General features: G+C 33.3%; 1 protein-coding gene across 1 annotated transcript in view; it reads right to left on the bottom strand.

Annotated features, from left to right (window-relative positions):
- Positions 1-19,535, bottom strand: part of Fuca (alpha-L-fucosidase) — a 99,552-nt gene extending 80,017 nt beyond the window's left edge. Inside the window, exons 1-2 of the mRNA XM_090395418.1 lie at positions 18,863-19,535; positions 13,008-13,114 (exon numbers count right to left, since the gene is read on the bottom strand). Of these exons, the coding sequence (XP_090251544.1) occupies positions 13,008-13,114; positions 18,863-19,203 (448 nt within the window). The 5' untranslated portion in view covers positions 19,204-19,535. The remainder of the gene's footprint in view (positions 1-13,007; positions 13,115-18,862) is intronic.
- Positions 19,536-19,782: the final 247 nt, after the last annotated feature.

The following is a 19,782-nucleotide window of genomic DNA, read 5'->3' as shown; positions in this document are numbered from 1 at the left end:
GACAAAACCAATGTTTATGTTCATTTTATTTTGCCTAAAATATTTATGCATTGTGTGCAATGAAGTTTAAGTACAATTTGTAATTTTTATAATTTTATACTATGTATATGTTGTCTGAATTAATTGGATATGTCACTGTTGTTTATATAATTAAAAAATTAAAAAAAAAACGACTTCGGAACATAACCCTACTTTATCTATGTGATCTAAGTCTCGCATAACGCGATTTATAAGCAACCGCGTTATACGAGGATTACCTGTATATCCTTATTTCAGACACTCTAGATGAGAATGGATAATTCATTAGTGGTTCGGAGAGAAGTGTGGTAAAAGACAAAAATGAGTGGGGATTCTATTGGATTATTTTGTGCATGTTTTCGCTATCATCTGGAGAACACAGAAACTTTATCTTCCTGTGTGTTTATTTATTTTCCCATAGGGTAACTGCAATTTGAAAAAAAAAAAAAGAAAAACTAATTTGTATTATGCACACAATTATAATGGAAACATGTCAGAAAACGCCCATAATTTCAACTTAAAAAAAACTGTTTTGGCTAGATGGGTGAAGCAAAAATGCTTTTCATATTCCCCGTTAACTGTAGAAGAAAATGTATGAATAAGGTCTTATTAAGCCATAAGTTCTTGTCATGGCGGGGTAACGGCAATAGCCGAGCCTCAGTTAACAGCATTACCATTTGTTACCCCTCTTGTATATCCTTATAAGGACTGGCTTAAAGGGGCGAAGCAAGAATGCTTTTCATCTTCCCCGTTATCTGTAGAGGACAGTATAGGGTAAGGTGTTATTGAGCTATTAAAGCTCTGATCATGGCAGGAAGGTAACAGCAATAGCCGAGCCACAGTTAGAACTTCATTGGCTACAGCATTGCCATCCATTACCCTCCAAGGGTATTAATTGATCCTTGTTACCCCTCTATTGACAATTGACATTTATGTCTTTAGGGGTGAAGCAAGATGCTTTTCATATTCCCCGCTATCTGTTGTGGTTACAGTGAAGGTAAAATTTATGAGCAGATTGCTCGCCCTGAATGGGCATGGAGATTATGCATCACTAAAGGAGGTTAATATAGCTTTTGGTCTTCTATATTTGAATATGTCCATTGGATCGTATGCTACAGCTTGCTGAACCAAATCGTTGGGATGTGTGGACGTCTTTAGGAAAAACTTGGTTGCTAAGGATTGTAGAAAAGAGAAAATATAGGGAATATTTGTGTCTCTATGGAGTTGATTGTTTCTAACATACCACGGGGCGTTCAGAATCATTCTAAAGCACTTATTCTGCACTCGCTGTATTTTGATAATGTTAGCATTAGAGGTGTGGCTCCAGGCCGGAGAGGCATAGGTGATTATAGGACGAATCGTCATCTGGCATAGTTGTAATTTGATTCTGTTGCTGAGCTTGCTATTTCTATTAATTAGCGGATAGATCTGAGCTATAGCTTTAGATGCCTTTGTGCACGCAGATTTGATGTGTTGGTTGAAAGATAGCTTTTTGTCGAGAATTACACCCAGGTAATTTGTTTCTGTCTGCCAGGGAATTTTATTATTTAATAGTAACACATCTCCTGCCGGAGACATTGGCCTTTTTGAGAAAAGAACGGCTGAGCTTTTCTTGGGGTTGACTTCCAATCTCCACTTGGAGAACCAACCCTCCAGCTTTAGAAGGTTTTCTTGAAGCTTTCTGGTAATGAAATGGGGTCTGAGAGATCTGTTTAGTATTGCCGTATCGTCCGCATACAGCGCCAAAATGGAAGTCATCGGATGTTACCCCTCTAACGTTGAGGAAAGAAAACTAATACTTTTATTATGCTTAAAAATAAAAAGTGTTCTGTTATATAACAAGAAAATATCGCTAATACTAATTTAATTAAGCATTATACTAATAAAATAAGATACTATAATATTATTTATAATATAAATGATATATCATAATATCATCTAAATGCTATTTTTAGCTAAATCTCTTAAAATGTGTAGAAAATTGGTCTTTAATTTTTTTTAAGTTCCTTGGCGTTGAGAGAATTGGTACCATCTATAGCTAGGGATTAAAAAGAGGCAATATGTACGTCCATAAATTTATTATGAACAACTACATTTCTGAGATTTAATTTTTTTGAATTTTAAAATAGAAAATTATTATTATTTTACAGTTTTATTTCGCTTAGACTAATAAATGTAACAGTCTCGTTATTAACATAAAAAAACTGATATTAGTGATTAAAATTATTTAAGAAAAATATGCCTTTAGGAGAATTCCCAAGCAAAGTGATTCACTTTAAGTGCGAAAGGTAAAAACATGATTTCAAACTTTAGCATCAACCATTTTAAATGCGAATTGTTTTCTAATTGTTTAGCGAAAAAATTTAATCAATCAGACATAATAAAACAATATAATAAACAAAATTTATATTAGTATAATTTTTTTATTTTTTTATATTAATTATAAAATTATTTGATATTAATTATAGTAACATAAATTATTATTATTATTATTATCAATTATCACAGACATGGCCTCTGTTAACCGAGGCCCACAAAAAAACAAAGAGAGACCGCCACCAATCATCGCTCGTTTTACCAACAGAAGTCTGAAACTCCATTCTTGCAGCAAGCAAGAAAACAAGGCCGACAACATCGATCCTAACTGACAAGAAACTCCCAACACCAATCTATATAACTGAACACTGCACTCCATACTTTAAAAATCTTCTATACCAAGCAAGGAAGACAAAAACAGAGAAAAAGTACAAGTTTTTGTGGACTAAGGATTCACAGATATTTATGAGAAAGAATAAAAACACTCGAGTTTATATATAATTGCATAATTGTATAATTGTATAATTGCAAGAGAATCCGATTTACACAGCCTACCAATATAAAACACGAACTCTTCACATCCTTAAGAACAAGATTAGAAATCACTTCAAAACTATATAATAGAGATCTCAAATATAGGCGAACATATCCGGTATATAAACTTCAAGGTCTCTGACTCTTTGAAGATATGGTTTGTTGACCGAAGTTGCAAGAAACGACATAGAAATCAACGCATACAATATTGATAATTACCAAACCTACAACTTATGTAGACAAAACAAACGAGGAGGAGGCATCGTGGCATTTATCAAAGAAAATACAATGTGACTGAAAAAAAAACTCATTTCGAACATGCGGAAACATTAATTTTGGAAATCACAAATAGCCACAAACGTAGTATCAAATTCACAATAAACATAATATACCGACACCCAGATAATAATCCACGCAGCTTTCTTTATGAGTTAGAAGCATGGCTAAGCGGCATCGAACCCCGTACAACACACAGGCTCATCCTAATAGGAGACATTAATATAAATACCCTTGACCACGCTTCTTCAACCACTAACACATATCTTGATATACTAAGTCAGTACAACATAAACCCTACCATTAACTCACCAATAAAAGAAGAAATACTTAACAACTCACTAACACAATCATGCATTGATCATATCAACATTGGGTTCCCATCTACACATATACATAATCAGTAATTAACGTCAAAATTGCGAATCCCTATTTTGGCTCAACTTCGTTTTAGTACGTTACTTACTCCCCCCCCATCTCTTACCACCACAAAAAGTCGACAAAACTTGATCATATTAAAGAGCATTGTCGATAACCATGCAAAAAACACAGACTGGAATTGCTTATTTAAAATAAATGATCCTCTAACATTATATGAGAATTTCCAACTAAAGTTGACAGAAATATACAAAAAAGCAACAAAGACTACACAAACGAGGCGACAAACAGACAACAATCCATGGATAAATGACAACATACTAAACAGTATTACTGTAAAAGAAAATCTATGGAAAAAAACTAAAAAATCATCCAGTAACACACATTTACAAACCTTATACAAAAACACAAGAAATCAACTAACAACAAAAATTCGTAGGGCAAAAAGACACTACTACCTCCAAAAATTCATGGAATATAACGACAACATGAAGCAAACATGGGCTACACTCAACGAATTGTAACTTCAGTACAAGATGTTTTTTTTTTTTTTTTGCAAAAAGCTTCGGTCAGGAAACAAACCAAGAGGAACTAGCAGACTCATTCAACTATGCTTTCGCAAACAATATCACACAACTCAAAAAAGGCAATCTACCAACGATCAACAAAAACCTACCGACACAAAGTCAACAACAAACTATGTATTTTCCACCCATAACAAAACAGGAACTGAAAGAAGCACTCTTACAACTAAAACCAAAGACCACTACAGGATTAGACAAAATAAGACTCACAGACCTTATAACACACTTGAACAAATAAATCCAATACATTTGAAACTCGTGAAGACAATATTCGACACTAGCGTTATCCCACAACAAATAAAAACCGTAATAACTACACCAATTTACAAACACGGTAAAAGAAACGATACTCAGAACCACAGACCAACTGCCACCCTACCAGTCATTTCAAAAATTCTAGAAAAAATAACACACACCAGACTACAGAACTATCTACAGAAGTACAACATCATCTGACAAAACCAATACGACTTTCAGAAAATAAAAAGCACCATCACTTTATTAGACGACATCGCCGACACAATAAACAAAGCAAAGTACGCCGTCCTTATACTGCATGTTTTAACCAAAGAATTTGATACACTTGAACATGACATACTACTCATCAAATTATACTCAATAGGTATGAGAGGAACACTGCATACATGGTTCAAGAACTACCTCTCAAACAGAAAACAAGTAACAAAAATAGGTACATGTCACAGCCGGGGTATACAAATAAAACACGGTGTCCTTCAAGGCCCCATATTATCACCCACTCTATTCAACATATACATTAACGATGTTCACAACATGGCCATAAGAAGTCAAATATTTCAGTATGCAGATGACACCGCTCTACTAGCAATTCACACGAACATCAACATGACTCTCTGCAAAGCACAACAAGACCTAAATGAAATCACAACATACTTCTACCATAACGCAATTGTAATCAACGGTACCAAACACAGATGTTAATAATACACAACCCAAGAATCATGCGCCCCGCACCCCTATCGATACACTGTCACACATACCGCTGCATTAACAGCAAAAAACCTACCAATGTCCCTAAACCAAACCTGTAACAAATGCAAAATACCTTGGTCTCTACATAGATTGCCACCTTAAATGGACAAAACATATAGAATACCTACATACCAAACTCCGGATTATCGCAGCAAAACTCTTCCAAGTAAAAGACATTATTCCATCCACATAAAAAAAAAACCTCCAATATCACGGTATCTGCGAATCCCTACTGACGGTATAACAGTCTATGCAAACACATCAAACAGCCACCTAACAAAATTAGAAATATCACATAAGAAAATTGTGTCAACAGTGAATTGGACACCTTATACACAACATTAATATCCGATCAGCACATGACAATATACAGAATTCTGAGCATTAAAAACCTGAAACACTACATGACATTTACAAGGAATTACTTCAACATCACCTATCGAAACAACAGAGACACATATCGTATAACACGACCTACGACAACTCTCTACATCCCCACACCTTTCAACAACTCATATGGTTCTTTGGTGAGATCACATCAGATACCCAAGCTACTCAACAACCTACCAAGAAAGTTAAAACACATAGACAACTACAGAACATTAAAACACGAACTCTGGAAAAAATACCAACAAAGTTAATATACCAGTAACACTAATATACACATCACAAATCACCAGCACCCAATGCCTACATCCCATCCATAAACAGTAATAGCAACATAAATAGTGAAGACTAAATCCCACTCTCTTCATAAAAGCTAACCCAAGCTTCGAAGTAAGTGGGAATAAAATCACCTCACTCATCTACACGTAATCCTCATCATCAAAGACTGCATATTATGTAATAAAACAGTCAGTAAGGTGTATAATAATAATAATGAAGATACTGATATAAAAAAATGTGTATATGTAAATAGGCTGTATAATAATAAACTATGATATTTATATTGAAAAAAAAATCATGTACATTTATATTTAAAAAAAATCACTGTACTCTACATCTTGTACTGAACAGAAAATGTAATAGTATACTTTATTGTATATACGTAAATTCTCTGTATGCTGATAAATAAAATATTATTACAGTTTTAAAAAAAATTGACAATTTTTAGTTTATCAAAAAAACAAAACAAAACATCGGGACATGATCTCAGTAAAGTCAAAATAAATAAATGAATAAAAATAAAAACAAAAAAAATCTATAGGCTGCTACTTTGTCGATGGCTGATTTAGAAAATAGCCAGTTTTCTTTCTTGTTCTTTCTTCTTTTTTTTTCCTTGATAGAAAGAGAGAGAGAGAGAGAGAGAGAGAGAGGTTGTTGTAACAGTGCAAAGCGAGATGAATGATACCGCCAGGTGTTTTACATTCTCTTCTAAGCACCGTAATTGGGATTCACTTTTAGTATTTGCAATTAAATCGCAATTATGTTGGAACCCGTTTTCAGAAAGCTGACTCCTATTCCACAATGTTGTCTTAGACTTAATATGTTTAACAGTGTTTGTTCGAGACTAATCGATACATATGTTGAGTGATTTGTTTAATTTTATTTTATAAAAAAAAAAAGAAGTAAAATTCTGTTTGTTCTTATTTTCCAGTTATATCTGATACACACAATTACATTTACAATTACAGTTACAATTACACTTAAAATTCTCGTTGTCGTTGTTTATTGTATAAATGATAAGGTGTGAACACTCCGACCAAGTCATAATACTAATAACTAACACATTTTAAAATATATTTGCAGTGCTGCAGGGACAAAAAAAATTCAAAGCACCTTCCTCGACATTTCTAGGTGGTGCCAGCATTTAGGATGACATTAATGTTCTTTGTTTTTGAATAGTTCAATAGAGAACTGTTTTAAAATTTATATTTGAAAAATGTCAATAAATTATATTTATAAACATATTTTCACATTATGTACGAACAATATCCATTATATTTGATAACTAAGTACGCCAATTAATTATTAGTAGAATTGAATGCAATAAAAAAAATCTTTAGGCATAAACCAATCTTATTTAAAAACGACTAAAAGGGCCATGCATCGTGTGCTGTTCTGCTCATAACTGCTTATTCGCCATCTTTATTCAATTATACTGTTAATCTTGTTATTATTATCATCATCCCTTCCACCAGGAGACTTAAGTCCACCTAGGATGGCAACGGCATATACTCGAAAACTAGTCATGCTTTATGCCTTTATAGTCCATGTAACTATTACCAAAATGTGCTCCAACTCGGTTTTACGAAGTGAAGTAAAACCGGAGTACCCGGAGGAAATCATCCCATGGATATATGGAATGTATTAAACGTTTGACAGCAATTACTATATACAGAAAGATGAACTGAGATGGGCTGTGATTACTTATAATTCAATATGTAGATTATAAGTCAAGAATGTTCAACTCAGTACGGGAAGGCATGCAGTAATTTGATGGAAGAACGTACTTATATCAAAAGGATAACATGAATTTCAACAGGTTTAATTTTAAACAGTTGCAGTAGGCATTCAGTGGAAGAGTCGGGAAAACAACAGCTGCTATGGTGAAAATTGAAGACGATTTTGTAACTAATAGAAAGACGAATGGCTGTAATAGCAACATGCAGATGTAAGTCAAAGTGAAATTAATTCATGGAGATTCAAAAAAAAAAAAGAAGAAGAAGAAGAAGGACTATTGGGGTGGGGTAGAGATAAACCAGACAAAAGATATGGAAGGCTAGTGTTACCGTCTTACTGAGAGTTGGGGATGAAAATCTATGCGCAAATTAAACTTCAGTAGACAAAAGCCAAAATATTAGAGACTTTCATTATAGTTAAACTTAACTGGTAGTACAGATTGGAAGGAAAAATCAGCGTATTGGGAACAAAAGAGAAATTTAGAAAGATGCAAAGGCATTTATTATCTTTGATAGTACGTGAAGGAAGAAGAATCGGAGGTAATTATGTTAAATTCTGGTAATAACATCAGATGATATAGTAGTAATAGTAACAGAGAGAGAGAGAGGATAAGACAGTCCATTGCACCAGGATATTACCAAAACTGAAAACAGCTGGATTGGAAGCCAGCCGATATTTCTGGATGGATGCAAACCTTTTGGAAAGGGTAGGATCAGCAAGAGAGAGAAAGAAAGTATTATTACAAGGCTTTGTGGACAACATGCTTTGTTAACGGCTTTGTTACCAAGATATAGCCTTAGTAAAATGATATTTGAGTTGGAATAAGAGTATTAATTATATAGCAGTATTATCAGATTTTCCATAGGAAGCGCTATCCTCATCACAGAGCCGTTGTGTTTAATTTCATGTTAATGATATTGTGGATTGTTCTGAAATGAGATCTTTGTTACGATGATGCTAAGTCATAAAAGTGATAAAGAATTAATGAACTATAAAATGGAAGAATGAATTATCTGTGAAGAACGAAAGATAAAAAAAAGTAAGGTTTGGTCGGGTTGTTTTGAATTATGGCAGAAGCAACTAAGACCAGCGTGTATTCTGAGGAAAAGCTGCTACACCTATATAAAGCCTGCTAATTCATCTTCAACTGAAAACTTTCACAAATACTTATCTTGTCCTATGCCAAATTCAAACTCAGGTCTTTACAAACGAAAGGCTTTGTCATCATTACCTACTAAGAAATTAACGAAGACAGCTTTACATCATCAGTTTTTCTGCACATTACTGCAAGAAAGATTCTGTGAGCGTCGTACGATTTCATCGGAAACATGATCACACTTAGAGTTGATCAACAGAATCCTATTTCGGCATGCTTTGGATACGGAATGCATATGCGTACATTCATCGCCCATAACCGCGTAACTTATCACACACACTCGAAGATTCATCATCTTTCTCCCTGTAAATAAATTCAAAGCAACGCCATCAGTAAAGACCATGGTCAAAGTTTTTTTTTAGGTTACAATCTGTGCTTCTTGTCGGGTGTATTAAGAAAAACGTTTGACGCTTTTGTCTTTGTAGAACTGCTTGGATTCCCTTGTCACTTTTTGGAGAATGATTTGGACATTGGAATTTGAATAGAAGTTTTATGATTTTTACTATTGGATTTTTATTGTTTTTAGTTTTCATTTTGTGAAAAGTGATCCGTAAATGATACTGAAAAATGCCTCAGAACACAACCCTTCGTGTGATGTCTTTCATGGTCGACGATGAGAGGAGTTAATTAAAGACGACTGGACATTCAGCCCGCAAATGCACGATCTGATAGCATAAATGGATTTGTTGTGTGATCTGGAAACTTCCTGATATTATCATGTACAGCCTCATCGCAATAATCCTGTCCTCTACTACTACATGTTAGAGAATGGAGAAGGAAGAAATTTTCAAAGACATTAAAAGTTGTATTCGCTTGTATTTTAATTTGAATATTGTTTGGGAGAAGTCCCTCATGGAACGAACTTGATTGGTTTATTTTCTTTAAAATGTTTTGTATACCAGAGAGAGAGAGAGAGAGAGAGAGAGAGCAGTAATGAGAATTTTCTTATTATTTGGGATTTTTCTTACACACTGCGGGCTAGAGCGGTCCTATCACTTCACCAGTCGCTGGGCTGTCACGGCGCTTCGGGGCGTCCCCTAGGTGTTGGATGAGGGGGGGGGAATGGTCGGTGGTACTACTTTGTAGGCCTCCCGGTTAGATCCATGGGACCTGCTAACCAACCTCCATTCATATTGAGGGTTGGATGGTTCTGGCGGCCCATTCCGTAAAAATGCCGCTATGTAAAGCATCATGTCTAAACAGCAGAGAATTAAAGCCCGGGTAGTGCTTTAATTCTCTGCTGAACGTTGGTGTCAGGGTGATATAGCAGGCCATGCGGTATCGTCAGTCCGTCACTGCTATAAAGAAACTCGACGCATAAATTGCTTGAATATTGCTACTTGGAATGTAAGAGGATTGAATAAATGTGGGAAATTGGCTAATGTGATGAGAGAGAGAGATGGAGAGATTAAATATTACTATACTAGGAATAAGTGAAACTTTTTTGGAAAGGATCATCAGATTTTGAGTTGAAACTTCCAAATGGCAAGATATATAAAATATATATGTCACGTGGTGAAATATCAAGAAGAGGTGTAGCGTTCATTGTAGAGAAGAAAACTAATAAAAACATGATCCATATAATCAAAAAATCAGATAGAGTAATGACAATTCTAGTGAAATCTAAACCTAGAGATATGCTGATCATTCCAATATATGCTCCTACAGAGCAGAATGAAGACGCAGAAATACATATAATGTATGATGAAATAGAATGGTGTATAAAGGAAGTCGGAGGCAAGAAAGATCGAGTTATTTGTGCTATGGGTGACTGGAACGGAAAAGTTGGATCAGAGAGAACATACATCTACACACGAGGGTCCATTTGGACTTGGAATTCGGAATGAGTGAGGACAAAAGCTGATTGATTTCTGTAACAAGCACAGTCTCATTAACTAACTTATTTTGAGCAAAACCCAACAGCAACATACACATGGGAAAGTCCGGATGGAAGATACAAAAATTAATTAGACTATGTTGTAGTCAGTAAACGTTACTTCAATGGAATACGGAACTCAAAGGTGATGCCAAGTGCTGACTGCAGATCTGATCATAGACGGTCTTAATGAAGATGAATATTCGCCTGAAAACAATAAAATTTAAAAGAAGTCAACCCCTAAAATGGGATCTGCAAATGGTACAAAATCCGATAGTAAAATCAAAATTTAATGAAAATATTTCAGAACTGCTGTCTGCACAGTTGCAAAACGAAAATGAACCCTCTCAGTGGAATAGACTACAAACAGCTATCATAACATCTGCTAAAAACATCGTGAATAAACAAGAAGAAAGAAAGAAAAAAACATGGATAACTCAAGAGGTAATCAACCTTATTGATGAAAGAAAAACATGGAAAAGAAGAGCAAATGAAGAAGAAAGGTTATTTGGATAAAAGAATCAAACAGTTATGTAAAAGATGGAAAGAAAACTAAATAAGCAGGCAGTGCACTGAGATAGAAGAATTACAAAATAGGAACAAAACCAGAGAAGCATTCCTGAAAGTGAAAGAACTTAATGGAAAAGCAAAACGTACACAGTCTAATAACATCAAGGACAAAGATGGAAATATACTCATTGATAAGAAAAAGATAAATGGAAGATGGGTGGAGTACTTATCAGATCTCTATGATGATAATAATGGTAACATGTTAGATGATTCACGACACCACACCTTAAGTTAAACGTAACAACAGATACCACTCTACCCAGAAGAAACGAGGTAGAACACGTAATTAAGAATCCTCCTAATAATAAATCCCCTGGGTGTGATAATATTCCGGCTGAGCTGCTGAAAGCCTTTGACTGGCAATAATAACAGCTATTTAGTGGAATCCATTCAGGACATCCATAAAACAATACAATTACCGGAAGTTTTTACAACATCTATCTGCATACCAATTCCAAAGAAAAATAATGCACAAATTTGTGAGGATTACAGAATTGTGAGCCTAATATCCCATGCATCTAAAATTATTTTAACAAACAAATTGAAAGAGCCATAAGCGGTGAATTGAGTGAACAACAGAAAGGCTTCAGAAGAGGAATGGGAACCATTAATGCTATCCTGGAACTAAACATACTAATAGAAAGATCACTTGAAAGAAATAGGAACATTTACATATGCTTCATAGACTTTCAGAAGGCTTTTGAACGGGTAAAATATAATAAAATATTCAATATATTAGATAAATTAGACATAGAAGATCATGTACTTAAGATTATAAAAATGATTTACACCAAACAGAAAATGCAGCTGTTTAACTTCGAGACTTCGGTAGTGAAAATAAAAAGAGGAGTTAGACAAGGATGTATCCTTTCACCAAATCTGTTTAATATCTATAGAGAGACAGTGATGAAAAAGATTGAAAACCAAAAAAATAGGAATTAGTATCAATGGTATAAAATACAACAATCTTAGATATGCTGATGATACCATTCTAATAGCAGAAAACAGAAACAAATTAATCAAATTACTGCAGCTACTAATTGAAGAAGGTAAAGAATTTGGATTAGACATAAATGCAAAAAAGACCAAATTTATGAAAATCTCAAAAGAAAGCAGATCCGAGCCAAAAATATTCATAAACAACATGAAAATTGAACATACAACAGAATACAAATATTTAGGCACCTACTTACTGCAGAGGGAAAGCAAGATAAAGAAATAAAAATAAGAACAGACATAGCTAAAGATGCATTCTGGAAAAACAAAGATCTGCTCAGAAGTTCTGTCAGTATTGAGATAAAGAAAAGAATGATAAGAACATTAGTGTGGCCAATGTTCACATATGGAAGTGAGACCTGGATATTCAAGAAGAGAGTAACACAACAGATATTGGCCTTTGAAATGTGGTGCTATAGGAGAGCTCTAAAAATCCTATAGACAGAACATGTGACAAAATACATGTGTCCTACAGAGAATGAGAACACAGAAATTTTTATTATAGGAAATGATCCAGAGAAAGATGAGATTGGCAGGACGTGTACTAAGAGGTTCAGCAGGACAGAGGATACTAACAGTTTTAGAAGGAAAAATTATGAGAAAAGGATCAAGAGGCAAAAAACGGAGGACATGGCTTGAAGATATAAGATCATGGACAGGATCACATGGCTATGCAGAAACAAAAAGGAAAGCCACCAACAGAGAGAAGTGGAAGGACATGGTGCTGCACCCTCTCACTGAGGAAGCTACATGAAGAAGTACCTTCTGTCACCGAAAGTGGGCGCCACCTCAGCTCTCATTCAAAGCAAAAAAAAAATGGTTGAGTGAATTTATAGAAATATACAAATGAATGTATAATAATAATAATAATAACAATAATAAAACTTACCCAGTAAATCTCTCCCGGAACCAACATCTTTTGCATTCCAATTCCAAGATACTTTCGAAGGCCACATTGTGTATCCTTCATGATGCTTACTAGTCAACACAACATACCTAGAGAAAATAAGAATATTTCATAAAATCGTGAAATTAAAATTCCTGATTTCAATACAAAATTAATGGAATATATTTAATAACTATTTATTACGAATACAGAAAAACCTAAATTTGATTTGGTTCAGCATTTTGACAGGAAATGTATTTTTAATCAATTACAGCCGAAATATTAACATGTCCAATAACAAATAAATGAGAGTGATATTTTTAATGAGCGCTGATCAGCCTACTGGATAGTATTATTCGGGGTATGTAATTATTGACTGGAAGTCTTTCAGTAAAGTTGATTTACCAACATTAAGTAAGTCATATCTGGCCAAAGCAACAAACATATCTTGAGTTATTTGCTTGAATCTATGAAGTTCCAAACTATCTACAATAGACGTTGTTATTAATAAATAAAAAAAAACATGGTGAACTGCGCGCATAAGTAAATAAAATAAAAAACGAAAGTTATAAACTGGGGATCACCACAACAATAATTACGTAAAATATTGACTTCCCATTATAATTCTATTCAGGTTTATTTTTCAACATATTCTCCCGTATATATGTGCTGATTTCGACCTAATTCTCGTATCATTTTTTTATGCTTGTCAGCTGTATATTCGCGAACTGGAAGGCCAGTTGTTAAAAGCAGCAAATAAGGATATTACGAAAGAGTTGCTTTCGTAACACTGAAACCTGTACTTAATAACAGTATTTAGGCCCACGTTTCTTCTCATCAATACCATAAATAATTATATGTACTACAACACCTACTAAAACAACTGTGAAGGAAATCCATCTTCTTCCGTAGTTTATATCAATTGACATTGGGAATAAAATATATACAAATGGACAAATACCAATAGAATGGAACACAAGTATAGTAATACGTATATTTAAAAAAGGGAATAAAACAAAATCTGCTAACTACAGAGGTATTAGTTTACTGAATACATGCTACAAAATATATAGTGGAATACTTAATGAAAAACTAAAAATATACAGTGAAAAAATATTATTAGAATGTCAAAATGGATTTAGAAAAGGACGCTCTACAATGGATGCAGCTTTCTGTTTAAAACTACTCATAGAAAAAAGAAGAGAATTTAATTTGGAAACTCATCTTTTGTTTATAGATCACGAAAAAGCATTTGACGAAGTAAAAAGATATATACTGTTTGATATATTACAAAGAATAAATATACCTAATATTTTACTTCATGCAATATTGAATATATATAAAGATAATGAAATAAAAATAACATAAATGAAAAAGTTGTCTGAAAAACAATGTGTTTACCACGAAGTAAGACAGGGATGCCCTCTGTCTCCAACACTTTTCAATATTTACAATAATGAAATATTAATATAATGGAACACCTGCCTTTTTAGGACTTCCGGGTAACAAATGGCAATGCTGTAGACAATGAAGTTTTAACTGAGGCTTGGCTATTGCCGTTACCCAGCTATGACTAGAGCTTTTTAGCTCAACAACACTCCATCCATACAGATTTACTTCATTCAGATGACGGGATAAAGAGTCAAGGACTCAGTCCATCGCCCAGTTCTTTTAAGAACTTTTAAGAACAATCAAGGTACAGAAATTTCTCAGAATAACAAAATAAATGCATTATTATTTACAGATGATCAGGTACTAATATCAGATAAAACAACAGTTTTGAATGAAAATATCCGTAGATAAAACTAAAACAATGGCATTTTGTGGACAAACTCCAGTTAGAAGCAAAATAGTTATTAATAATAAAATAATAGAACAGATAAATACTTTCAGTTATCTTGGATGTGAAAATTCATATGAAGGAGAAAAACACATAAAATTAAAAACTTAAAAATGTTTACAGATTATAGGCCTGATAAATAGAACACTCAACCCAAATATAATATGTACAAAAAAAAAAAAACACGATTGAGAATATACAATACTTTAGCAGTGCCCACATTATTATATGGCAGTGAAATTTCGGCAATAAACAAACAAGATAAACAAAGAATAAAAACAAGTAAAATGAGATTTATGAGAAGAACTGCCAAAATACATATTATTAGATCAAAAAAAGGAACGAAGACATTTTAAAAGCACTAAAAATCAGTAGAAGAAAAACTAAACAATTATAAACAAAAATAGATTGAACATGTAAACCGAATGGCCAACACCCGGCATCCTAAGCAAATACTAAAATATAAGCCAATTGAATATTAGATATTCAATTGGCTTATATTTTAGATATAAGCCAATTGAATATTAGATAGATAATGAGACCGGAACAGACTAATATGGTCTATACCCGTAATTATACCATTATACCCGTAATTAGTGTTATGATGATGATGACATTGAAATGAGTGACCTTCCGCTTTCTCCCTTTGGTGTAGACCAGCGTTTCTCAACCTTTCTAAGCCCAAGGACCAGTAAAATGCCTAAAACAATTCTACGGACCACTAACTTACAGAGGCGTAGTTGGGGAGACGGGGGGAGAAGCAATCCGCCCCAGGCGGCACTTTTTTTGGCGTTTAAGAAATCTTGCCATACTCTTTACAAAACAGCAACTGAGTGATGAAATAGACTTCGCCAATGTCATCGACGATTTCGCGAACAGAAAAGCAAGAAAAATTACATTTTAGAATGTTCGCATTAAAGTTTTACTTCAAAAATAAACGTAATGTTTTTAATTTATTTCCCTATGCGTCGTTTTGACTTTTTGAAATTTTTTTAAAACACCTAAGTAGAAATTACTAACATTTTTTCTGAAAAACTATGCCATTTATAACATAATAAATTTATAAACATAATAATAAAAGCATGTTTTGAATATATATGGAACATAATTAATTAAATTGGAAATAAACAATTAAACGTGTATCAACATTGAACAACGTTTTAATTTTTATTAAACAAATAAATAATATGATCTAATTATGTTGCTACTTACTTTTAATGAGATGGTTGAGCTTCTCGGCCCTTGCAGAGTTGCTGGATATCTGGCTCAATATTGGACAAATTCAGTCGAAGATCGGCACACGCACATGAAGACGATTTCTGTATTTTGTTTTAATTTGAAGGAGCGATGAAGATCGTTTCTCACAAAGATAGGTTGTAAAGAACTGCATGATGATTTTCAATGCTTCTTCAATAATTCAGGAAATTCACTTGTCACTGAAGGCGAGATCCAAAATCGAGTCAAACCAAGATCACGGAATTGCATTTTAAGTCCACTGTCACTTGAAAGCTCAATTAAATTAACTGTTCTTTTTCGATAACGAAAGGTCGTTCTCGTGACTGCAAGCCTGAAGTGGATCGCGAACCCACAGAAATTTCTTATAAAGGTTATTTGGAAAATATGTTTCAAAATTCCGTTTCAGATTTTTGAGGTGGTCACAAACCCTTTCCAGAAACTCAGAATCAACAAAAAATATAATTTTCCACTAAAAAGGATTCCAATGTCGGAAAAGGTGCAAATTGTCTGTCCTTTACATAATTAATCCATAAAACCATTTTTTTCTCGAATGCCTTTATTTTCTCGTAGGCATCAAGAACAGTTAAAGAATTTCTCTGAAGGGAGAGATTTAGTTCATTTAATTTCGAAAAAATGGCTGAAAGATAAAATAGTGTTGATAGCCATGCTTCGTCAAGGAGTGATACAAAATCAGAATTACGTTAATTTACAAATAATAAAACTTCGTGCTTTAACTGAAATAACCTTGTTAGTACTTTGTTCCTGAAAAGGTGAATTTCCGAATGAAGCAAAAGTTGCATATATATTCACTGCCCATTTCATCGCAGAGTATTGAATATAACCTGTTAATTAACGGTCGAGCTTTAATAAAATTAACTAGCTTTACAGCGTTATATAGCAGTTTTAAATTCTGGTGGCTTTCCTTTGGAGGCTAACGCTTCCCTGTGTATGAAACAATGTACCCAATTCATATCCGGAGCTACTTCCTTGACTATAGAAACAACCCCACTATTCCTGCCTGTAAGGATACTACATTGGATACTTCATATGGACCAATTATGATTTTATAAAACTGTCTTTCCAAATTAAGTTCTTTCATAACACAGCCAATGGCATATAATGTAAACATTCTGAATTACAAATAGATAATCTGCTCCCATTCTAGGTAAACATTTCGCTAAGAAATATGCATTTGTGTTCAGACACCATTGATTTACTTGTAAAGATTATCCTAACGATATCCTGATAATTATTAAATTAAAATAAATAAATCATTTGTACTGGACTATTGAGTTTATGTTAATAATGAACAGTGTAAGACAGCGAATGCAGAAATACATTCAATCTAATCTAATATATAGAAATGTAGAAATATAGCAAAAATATTGAATTTAATCTAATACAGACGATTTTAATTTAAGCCTTCTTTTAAGATATTAATTTCACACACAAGAGATTGTAATGGATTGCTCTAAAATGCTCAATAATACTGAGATTTTTTAACAAAAATTTCTTATGCTATTTAAAGGCTTCGCTCTAGACGAAGCCTTTTGGTTAAAAAGACTTGGGTTCGAATCCGGTACTAGATTTGCTGGAAGAAAGATTGTTATAGTCACGATCCTAATTGCTAACTAGAGAAACGTTTCTAAGGTCTTTCTAAACACAATCTTGAAGATATAGATTAATGACATCTGTTGGGACAGCGTTCTTCATAGTTGTTCATATTATTTTGTATTTTACTTTCTCTCTTCTTTTTTGATTTTACCATGGCAAAATGATAGCACAATTCACAATAAATGAAGATTCATCTTTACTTATACAGTATTAATATACTCAATGTTTAACAGAAAAATATTCATTCTTCCAATTTATTCGACATACAAAATGAGAACATTGATTTAATCTACCGGATTCCGGCTATGGAAGGGAAGGAAAAGCAACAAGACAAACTATACCAGTTTATAAATTATATTATTAAATTATTAATATTATTTTATTGAATAAAATATAAAAATTATTTCCTCAAAAATTATTTTAATATAAATGAAATATTTTTGAGTATAATATAAACATGCAAGTACACCTTTATAATATATATATTATTTTATTTATATAAAACATTTGTCTGATATTTCTATCTTTTGAATCGACAGTGAGATGCGGTGATTGATTAAGTAGGGATCATTAAGGTGTATCATTTGGTGTGTTCTTATCCCCGTTGTTCCAAGTTAAGTGAAAAAAAAGTATGTACATTTCATTAAGAGTTTAGTTAAGATCCAATGAGATTTTAAAGATTTTCTGATTTTTCTATCGGGGTTTCGTAAACCTATAACGTGGGTGGGCTTAGAATTTTTCTATTTTTTAAATTTAAATTTAAATGTTCTTTTTTTTTTTAATTTTTTACATAAACTCCAAAGCTTTTAAGCCACTTCAGGTTTACAATGAGGGGAGAAGTGATCTCACACTGGGCGATGAAATTCATTTCCCACTTAAAAATAGTCAGATACATCTATGCCTAAGGATGTACCGTAACTCAAGGGGATGGGGGTTTAATCACTTCGCCAACGAGGCCAGCAAATATATTACTATATTGAATGTAAAAAATTAACTCATCATGCTTCAGCTACTGCAGTATTATACATATTCAGTATTTTAAGTCGCAAATGTCTGTGAAGAAGTTACTTCAAAACAGACTTTATATAATCAGCATATTATTTATCTATCTACATATATTTAAATGTTTATATTTTTACTCCATATTAAAAATAGCTGAAAAACTTACTTTGCACCCGATGCTTTGAAAATTGCAGCCCATTCGTCGGGATTGTACAATTCAGCAGTGAACTGAGGACCAAAATCCTGATAAGTAAAATTTGGGCGGTAGTTTTTATTCATGAATTCCACATACTGGGGGTTCTTATTACCTTTCCAAAACATCCAAAACCACTCATCACCAAAACTGGGCACAGAAAACAAACCCCAATGGATAAAAATACCAATCTTGCTTTTGTCATACCATGTTGGTAATGGACGGCTGTCAATGGACTTCCAGTTTGGTAAATAATTCGGCAGAACAAAACAAAAGACAGAAATCAGAACGATTATTGACAGTACCTTTTTCATTTTGCAACAAAAAAGGGAACAGTCAGTCCAGAGATATAAAATTAACGTTCACTCAACTTGTAATTATAAACTGAAGTCTGAAGGCATATATACAACGTACTATCCTCGCTGGAGGTTAAATAGATATAATTTTAGATAAGTGTCATACGATGTACTTCTTATCTACAGTCGGGACTATTTGGAAAACTTTCAACCTTTGAGCTCAACTTCGAAACTGATTTTGTACTAAATAGGAAGCGATGGGCGTCTTCACAGCAGAGCAAGGAGGCGATCTTCACAATACACAAAGCATTAGTGGCGATAAATTTCTATTGTTTCAAGATCATATCGAAATCTAAGAGCAAAAACACTTTTTTATACTTATATTATTCATAGATATCTATTTTGTTTTTGTTTATCATAGCGACAGGTCTGATAACACTCGTGCTTAGACTACAGGAAAAACGAAAACAAGATAAAATTATCTAAGTGATATTGTAACTTTTCATAAATAAACGATATATGATATATCCTAGATTAGTAATCAATGCTTAGATTACTAATCTAAAGGGAAAATTGGCACTTTGTGAAATAGCAATT

Source organism: Typopeltis vanoorti, chromosome 7 (assembly GCF_054136105.1).
Source record: "Typopeltis vanoorti isolate ZY-2024b chromosome 7, IOZ_Tvanoo_1.0, whole genome shotgun sequence".
NCBI classification, from domain to species: Eukaryota; Metazoa; Arthropoda; class Arachnida; order Uropygi; family Thelyphonidae; genus Typopeltis; species Typopeltis vanoorti.
The sequence above is the reverse complement of the archived record's forward strand: the minus strand, read 5'-3'. Positions and strand labels throughout refer to the sequence as shown.